Source organism: Enoplosus armatus, chromosome 13 (assembly GCF_043641665.1).
Source record: "Enoplosus armatus isolate fEnoArm2 chromosome 13, fEnoArm2.hap1, whole genome shotgun sequence".
Lineage (NCBI taxonomy): Eukaryota > Metazoa > Chordata > Actinopteri > Centrarchiformes > Enoplosidae > Enoplosus > Enoplosus armatus.
The window spans coordinates 19,341,426-19,350,439 of record NC_092192.1 but is presented as its reverse complement, the minus strand read 5'-3'; the positions used below and the strand labels follow the sequence as shown (position 1 = coordinate 19,350,439).

The 9,014-nt window shown below is 41.2% G+C and overlaps 1 protein-coding gene across 1 annotated transcript; it reads right to left on the bottom strand.

The window, feature by feature from the left end:
• Nucleotides 1–3,873: 3,873 nt before the first annotated feature.
• Nucleotides 3,874–8,786, bottom strand: hpda (4-hydroxyphenylpyruvate dioxygenase a). The gene is made up of 14 exons (XM_070917567.1): nt 8,724–8,786; nt 8,530–8,556; nt 8,217–8,279; nt 7,700–7,804; nt 7,556–7,598; nt 7,369–7,451; nt 6,784–6,873; nt 6,589–6,695; nt 6,023–6,100; nt 5,603–5,765; nt 5,164–5,235; nt 4,917–5,039; nt 4,695–4,811; nt 3,874–3,987 (listed from the first exon to the last, which is right to left on the bottom strand). The coding sequence occupies exons 1-14, from the start codon at nt 8,724–8,726 to the stop codon at nt 3,874–3,876; spliced, it is 1,188 nt and encodes a 395-aa protein (XP_070773668.1). The 5' UTR covers nt 8,727–8,786.
• Between the last annotated feature and the right edge of the window lie 228 nt (nt 8,787–9,014).

Genomic DNA, 9,014 nt, shown 5'->3' with positions numbered 1-9,014 from the left:
AAACTCAACGAAAAGTTAGACCTGTCCAAATGGAGAGAAAGCTTGATGCTCAGCCCCTCAAACAACGAGCATTCACTGAGGTTGCTGAGCCTCGCATGGGCCTTGTTTTCATTATTTCAATAATGGCAGCTGTTTTCAACATGTTTGTTTGTGTTTTGGATCATTTTCTGTTTCGTTTTTTTTGTAGTCTGTAATTTTTTTTTTTTCACTTTTCACAATGAACCAGTTTGACTGAATTATGTCGTCGTCATTACAAGCTATTGTCTCGTCATTTCTCTTGCCAGTGGTCACTTCACATGTTTGACCTCAGTGCTGTTAAACCCCCTGATCATCGTGCAGAGTGAACAGGCCTCATCAGAAGGATGACAGCCACATCCTCCGCTCCTTTCATGCCTGATTCATCACAATGTTGTGTCACCCTTCAAAAAGGTTATACCCTCCTGTTGTCCTCCAGCAACTAAAGCTCTAGAAACATGTTTCACATTGCCGCCGTAGAAAAAGACAGTGAGTATTTAATGATATGACTGGAGTAAAGCCATGCGAGGTAGACCCAACCATCAGCTCCGCCCGTTGCCGTAGCAGCAGTTTAATGAAAGCTTGGTGTGCTTTTCCCATGATTTCAAACTGTAATGTTTAGAACCTGAGAAATGTCTCAGAAACAATCAAACACTGGAAAAATGGGAAGAATTCATCTTGGTTACAGTAATGACGCCTGAATCGGTGAAAGATCCTTTGTCGTGGTAAATGTGTGCATTGCCAATCCCTGCTTCTGAGCTTACAGCACTTGAAGGAAGATCCACCATGAATCAGAAATCAAATACATTGTTTTAAAGATGTTTTTTCATTCAGATAAATTGCTTTTAAACATGTTTAACCAAATCTTTGTTACCCACTATTCCGTCTTCTCCCATGTAGCCACAATGTGTTTAGATCCCTGGAAAATGACTCTGAACACTCAAACTGTGTAGATAAAAGTCGACCTCATTGTGCCATCAAACATGGCTCTCTTCTTTTCAGTTGAACCACAGACTTCTTCCATGCTCTCGTGTACTAGACTAAATAATCTGAGATCAGAGGAACAGGAATTCTGCCATAGCGTGGACTTTCCTATAAAGTGAAAATGTGAAAGGATTTTTCTCAGCAGTCAGACTTCAGATACAGTTTAGCTTAGCGCAGACAGCAGACAAAGAGCTCATGGGTATTGCAATGTAACCAGTAGCACTTACTAAAGCCTCACTTGTGCCTTATTCCTCCAAACTGTTCATAATCCTCAATCAGGAACCTCCCAACACACTAAGCTCTTACCTGTCTAACCAAAGAGGCAAAATCTTGAACACAGTGAACTTATAACATAGTATGTGTTGTGCCTTTTTTTCCTACTTCAACCTTTTCCTTAAATCTCAGAATTAATGACATGAGAGAACATGCCAGAAATCATTTTGGACTCAATATTTTGGACAATCATGCAGTCAGCTGCAGTCCCTTGTACTAATACCTCACTTTGAATGTGTCAACGCAGCGTCCTCCAGCTAAAGTCCAAACCGTCTCTGAGGCTGAGATGGAAATGACTGAACTACAAGCAGCACTTTGGCTTAAGCTGATTTTATATTAAAAGAAAAACAACATACAACTCAAAAGTGTTAATTTAAAACAAGCCCAAAACCATCAACATGACACATAGCATTTAGTGATGCCGCAGAATATCTGATGTGATTTCATCCTGTTCAAGATCTTTCTCTTTGTGTTGTTTGTGTGTTTGTTTTGTTATGTCCTGCAAGAGTAGTGAGCTGAAACTGCCTTTTCTATGAGTTCAAATCCCTCCAGAACTTTAAGGGATATGTCAGTATATTTTGGATACTTTGTGTACAAAAAGAGAACAACAAAACACAGAAATGAAATAGTGTTGTATTTTATATATAATAGAACATTTCAATATAGTGACATGTCACTAATATATTTATTTACTAATATATTTATCCATTTTGTCCAGGTTTGAAAGAGTGGTTTCTGTATAGACTGAATGTTTCTATATGGAAACTGACCAGTGCCATCACAGATGTATCAGCCTGTCTTCATTCCAATTATATGCAAATAAATTATTTTGAAATAAAATTTCTGTGCAAAATACATTTTTCTGCAGGAGGATCCAGAGAATTTGCTATTGTTCTTAAAGGAGTAGTTCACCCAAAGTTAGTCCCCAATCAACTTTCTTCAAACTATTAAAGATAACTTGGTCATAGTATTAGAAAATTCAGGAAACATTAATGTGATTTCTCACAAGGAGCACAAGGGGAAATAAACAAGGGGAAATTCTGATGTAATTATGCGTTACAGGGTTCATTCACACAACTGTGACAAACCAGATACCTACAGCCTAAACAGCTAAAAGTTGATCACTCAAAACATTGATTTACCATATTTCCCTTTGAGGAAGTTCTATTAAAGGAAGGGGAAAAGGAACTATTATATATATATTTTTTTTTTTTTACAATTGGTAACATACATTTCTCATTGACAAGTTCACTTTTCAGCACAACAGAAGTCAATGTGGACTAAACTGTGGATCACATTTCATTGCTTTGACACAAAATGCATTCAATGACCACAACTTTCAAAATTCATGAACTGTTTTCTCACTCAAACTCAACCAAAACTCTGTATTTACGCTCCATCTTGCACTTTTACATACTATTTACGTTCAAAATCTACCATAACACAAAAATACTGTAAATTACACTGCAATGTGCTACATCTGCTACACCTACATCTACAGCTAAACTCCACCTATTTTTATTCTTTGATGAATATGTGTAGTTTGGTATTGTATTACTGGAATTACTTTAGTTTCATTTTGTGCACTTGAAATGACTCTACACAAAAATGGCAAAGAAAAAAAAGCCTATTGAAGTGTGTGTGTGTGTGTGTGTGTGTGTGTGTGTGTGTGTGTGTGTGTGCGCCTTTGTAGAGGGTGGGGAGTGAATCTGGGTCATCGTAAGATTAAGGAATGTCATACTTGTAAGTGAGAATGTACATGTATGTCTATGTGAATGTGTGCGTGCTACATGTTTGCCGTAAATCAACTAATGCTAATGACATTATATATATATATGTATAAACATAATTATACAAAAAAAGAGGTTTCTCTGAACACCAACTTAGTGTTTTGTAGGCAAGCATCTACACTGTGATGTTCGTTACCCACAATGCTGTTGTAGTTATTGCATCAAACATCAACAACCATGTTTTTCCAACCATATGTTTCTTTAATGAAGATGCAATAGAGATCCATGCATTTAAAACACATCAAGCTAAGTTAGGCTAACAAAGTCCACCTACTAGCAACTCTGAAGCTCACAACTTCACACATTATATATAATGTCTGTTTGATCCGTACAGAAACTGAAGAGTAAAAATGACATGAAATGAATGAAAGGTTGTGTACAGGATTATTTCTTGGCCTGGTGAAGTCCATTCCTGTGTTTAGAGGTTCTGGTATGTAGATTTTGTTACTTTTGGTTGCAGTCTTTGTGCTAAGCTAAGCTAACTGGCTGGCACTGGCCTCATATTTACAGAGTGGTATTGATCTTCTCATCTAACTCTCTGCAAGAAAGCAAATGTTTCCCAAAATGACAAACTATTCCTTTAAAATGTAAACACACATGCCAACCCGCACGAACATGAGTTTCTTTATTTAGCCATACAGCAATCTACAGACAACTTGAAGCATATCTGGTCGCCCCTGCAGCTTGTCACATGAAGATATTCAACACTCTTTATGTGTTTGATATACTGTAGTTGTGGAGGGTGTTGTTGATTGCCTCTGAAATGTACAGCCATATATAACAGTGTGGTTTGGCAGCAGCAGGCGGAGGATCAGTAGAAGGCTTTGGCCTGCCCTTCGGGCGTCAGCACAGTGAGGTTGCCCCTGGCGTCTTGGTCCAGCTCAATGGCCTCAAAGAGAGACTTGAAGTTTCCTGCCCCAAAGCCCTGGAGGGAGAACAAACACACACAGATGGCTAATTACCCAAAGATCTGCCTTCTTCTGTGTCATATGTTATGGCTCTGGGGATCTTCTCTCAGACGTCGTTCATGGTGTTAAACGCTTTGATGTCGGATCACGGCAGATAAATATTCTCACAGGGTTCAAACATCCACTCCGCTCTTGACAAAGAGCTGCACTCAGCGTGGGGCTCACAAATGAATCATGTAAATATTTTCATAGATAATCAAAAGATCAAGTGTTGGTGGTTGCTCGGAGAGATTCTTTTGCTGTGGTTCAGATTCAGTGTCTCACTTTCATGCATTGTATCCACATCTGTGGATCCAGTGAAATGCTGGAGAGTGACAAGATGTGCCTGTTCTGACAGGCAGAACGGGTGCTAGGTGTTAGAAATGAAGTGCCACAGGGTGCAACCCAATCCAAGATCCCCTCGCTGTGAAGGAGTGAACCTTTTAATCTGTATCTGTGATGGATTTACTGAGCTTTTACAAGTGGGCTACTGTTATACTGTTCGCACTGGGTGGGAGCTGTAAACAGGTGTTCAGGCGGCTCGGCCTCGTCTTCTTAAAGGTGGTGAATGTAGGAAACAGCACCACAGGCCTGCAAATCCCATCACACAGACATGAAGGCTAAAAGATGACCCTCAGCTTAGCAGTTACAATAGTCATTAGTGTAACTGGTCTCTGGCACTTACAAAGTGATTGTTCCGCTGAATGACCTCCAAGAAAAGGGTTGGTCTGTCCTGCACAGGCTTGGTGAAGATTTGAAGGAGGTATCCCTTGTCATCAAAATCAACTAAGATTTTCAATTCCTTCAAAGTAAAAACACAGATTGTTTATATTTTAAGAACACAAGCTGTTAAAAAAAAAAAGGCTGTAAATAATGTCAGGCTTGCTGAAATCATACGTCTCCTCACCTGTAAACGGTTGAGGTCCTCCTTCACCTTGATCTTGGCGGTTTTGAGTTTCTCCCGCAGGCTGTCGTAGTAGGTGTCAGGTGCTGAGAGGAACTCCATTCCTCGGGAGCGCAGGTTCACTATCTGTTTAAAGACAAAAGCAGATAAAAAAAAACTTGCCTTTACTTGCAGATTTTGGGGAGGCTGAGCGAAAATGACGCAGAGGTCTGTGGATTAATGTGACGATAATCAAACGGAGGAGACTTACGGCTTGAATAATGTTCGACGTGTTGAGGGCGATGTGTTGAACACCTGGTCCCCCGTTATAGTCCACGTATTCCTGTGAAGAGGGAGATTGTAATGTCACAATCCCACATTTGAGAGTTTGACCCAGGGATCCACATATGGGAAGATTTTGATTGTATCAAATTGCACAACTGTTCCTCAAGCTCCTGGGGACCCACTGTAATAAACCACTGTGATGAACCACTGTGATGAACCACGGTGATGAACCACGGTGATGAACCACGGTGATGAACCACTGTGATGAACCACTGTGATGAACCACTGTGATGAACCACGGTGATGAACCACTGTGATGAACCACTGTGATGAACCACTGTGATGAACCACGGTGATGAACCACGGTGATGAACCACTGTGATGAACAGAAAGGCCTGAAGAAAATGAGACTGATAAAGTCACACCTGGATTTGTGACTTCTTTTTCCCCCTTGCAGGTTCATTGATGGGCATCTTGATGGTCTCTTCATAGTTCGTCACCACTATGGACCTCAGCGCGCTGTACTGCGTGTGGATCTGCTTGTCGTCTATTGACCAGAACCGATGGAACATCAGACACTTCTGATACCTGGAGTTTGGACAACACAATTGTGATGATAAGCTAAAATGCACAAGCCATACCTTATTTGGAATTGTTTAAATGTACCTCCTTTCATTGAAACAAAATTTGGACTTGTTGCACTGGAGCTTTTGCATACGTGCAACATTCCACCCTGCGACAGAGGCGGATTGACCGCCTGCCGAGTGTTTACTTGTCCTTTTGCCCCCTGTGTCCGCTGTGCCCGCAGTGTGTGTCTGCGTACGTGCGTCAAACAGGAGTCTTACCAGTCTGAAACTTGCACCATTTCATCATCTGGCTGGTTTCCCACAACGTGATCGATGAAGTTCAAACCTCCTGGTTGTCTACAAAGAGGAGAAGAGGAAAAAAACATTGCACCGGTACTTTTCCATAAAGGCTCAGCAAAATCATTTAGAATTGAAAACCCATTACATACAGGTAAAGCTCTCGTCCTCTCTGTTTTTTAGATGACAATATTTGATCAAAATGCATTTATTTAATATTTTGGGTGTCAGGCAAAGTCATACTTGGTATCATAAAATCACTGACACTTGTACAATACGCTAAGATCTTCAATCTAAACCATGAAAAGCAGCCCAGTATAACACTTCCTAGCATGTCAGGTCCAATTAGACCAATAAAGACAAGAAAATAGAGCCTCATTATAAATTCAGTATGACTAACAGATAGATATTTTGATGAGGCATGTTGGAAATGCAAGTAGCTTTTTATCAATATGACTCTTTCCCACATTTGAATACATAGTATACATAATACTCAGTTTAGTGCAAAACAGTACAAATGTATTTTGGTTGAATTTCAAGAGACTCACAGTTTTGCTAACAGAGGATCCCTAAACAGAGGCTCTTTGTAGCCCGGCAGGAAAAGGCCTTTGTAGGGGCTGAGGTACTCAATGAGTGTATGTGTTGTATCTCCATACTGGGGAGCAAAACATGAACACAACATTGTTGTTAATTTGCAGTTTCTTGTGTGTACTGACGTGAGGCTTTCAAAGGTCTTCACGTACCGTTTGAACCACCGCGTACTTGACTCTCCCGTGGCTGTCCTGTTCCACCCAGGGCTCCTTGACGATTACGGCCCCTCGCTCCACAGCTGTCTGTCAGTGGAGAGGTGTTGGGATGAGTTGGGAAGTACAAGAGCATAACAACAGTTATCAGTGAACAGTCTGAAGGCGGCTCCCGGAGGCCCCCCAGTGGCTGAAGACAGAATATCTTCCCATACATGCTGTGATATACTGCTTGACGTATTTTAGTTGACGCTACTGTTGATCTAAAGTCAGCGGTGACTCTGTATCTTTGTAGCCACCTGACGGTCAACAGAGAGAGTTCATCCAAACCTCCAGTGTTGACCTTGACTGAGCTCAAGAGTTCAAATGAGCCACTAAACATCAAAGTCACACAACGCCGGCATGTTTGCCCCTGTTTCAACACAGGCTGAGAGCTCCACACACATTTTACCCCATCTCTCAGTTCTGCCTCTTGCAATTAAATTTCAGTTCATAGTCTTCCTGCAGGGTGTGGCCAATTGAATCCAAACTGCGCCTGCATCCATCAGCGTGTTACACAGTGATACTTCTGTGTATCATTGGTACCTTGACAATGAAGTCACAGTCCTCCACTTGGAAAGCGACGTCTTTGACTCCGTCTCCGTGCTTCATCAAGTGTTCTCCCATTTCTGGGGGAAGATAAAAATCAAGTTGAAATGCAAACATACTGTAAGTGGTGTTCACAGCATTTCATCCTTCATATAGTCTCGAGTTTTCTGACGAGAACACTTGCCTTCATTTCCGGGATTTAGCGGAGATTCGAACACAAACATTATCTGCGAGGAGAGAGAGGGGGGGGGATCAATGATCATGGATATACTGTCAATTCAAGAACTAGAGTGTTTATTTAATCAGCTCGGGATGTTTGACTGCATACCTTATCCTGTCTGATGACATGAGACACCACCTCCCGATTGCCAGTCTCCAAACCCTTATAGGCCAAAGGCTCGAAGCCCATCTTATCACAGTAGAAGGAGGCTGCCTGCGAAGAGGTCAGACTGTCTTTACTGTGAGGGGAGTTTCTGATGAACCGCTAAAAGAGTTAATCTCCTGCCAAATGTATTGACTGTGGATTGCTCAATGCTGGCTGTGTGCTGTCTGGCCCATGTGCTGAACCAGAGTGGTTGAATGAACTGAGTGTGTGTGTGTGTGTGTTCATGTCATTAAAATGTATACATGCGGTCGGGCTGGAGCTAACGATGATTTTCATTATTGATTCATCTCAATATCATTTTCTTTATTAATCGATTCATCTTTTGATGTGAAACTTCAAATGCAATACGTCTGGAATCCAAAAAAGTTCATCTTCATCCAAACGTGAAAAGAATGAAATCATGAAAATGACGCAGAAGACTTTAAAACTTTTAGTCGTGTGTCAGCGTTTGGATACTGACCTGTTTGGCATTGCCGACCCAGAAGGTGAGATGATGAAACCTGATAAACTTTCCCCTTGCCGGCTAAAAGGCAAAGGTGCAACAGATGAATTACATTGGCTGATAGTTAAAAACCTAAACAACAGCGTGCAACAGTTTAAAGTGTTTTCTGTGTGTGTAGCTTCACATAAAGACTTCAGAAATCTCATATTAGTTGTAGGTTTAGAATAATTCATTATGATTCAGGCCTTCTTCTGCAAAACTAACGGTACTGTTAACACATCATAGACACCTGTCCAAAAAAAGCCATCTTCAGAGGCAGCTTTAATCTTACCTTCTCCCCTTTTTCTGTGTAGCTTGTCTAAAAAGAAAGAAAAAGATATAAATCATTATAACGATCTCTCTGGTTCTTATCCACTGAAGATACAATGATCTTTGAATTACTCATCCATGAAAATATCTATAATGTCCCACGACTGAGAGCACCAGCACATCATAATGGACTCTGATAATGGTGAAGTCTCTTACCATGCTGTGATTGTAGATGGGCCACACTTCAGAGAAGAGAAAGATCAAAATCAGTGTCCGTCCCGATGGCGTGCGGATAAGTACTGACCTGATGACCAACTGTGATTGGTCCTTTAGGATCTACACCCACCTGTCCGCCTCCTCGCTTCCTGCTGCACATTAGCCAAAAAAGTTGAAAAGCAGTGCCCCATGTTTTGTCATCCAGAGTCCAGTGTCTAATCACTTGTCAGTCCTCAGAGCCTCAGTCGTTTGGGAAACACATTAACCTCAGCCTGGGGACAATAATGAAGA

Bases quoted from the DNA above. Each gene is read 5' to 3' on its own strand.
- hpda (XM_070917567.1), bottom strand. The intron at 6,696-6,783 runs GTACGTGAAGAC...TTTGCTCCCCAG, and splicing joins AGTACGCGGTGGTTCAAACG to TATGGAGATACAACACATAC. The intron at 3,988-4,694 runs GTAAGTGCCAGA...TTCTCCCTCCAG, and splicing joins TTCAGCGGAACAATCACTTT to GGCTTTGGGGCAGGAAACTT.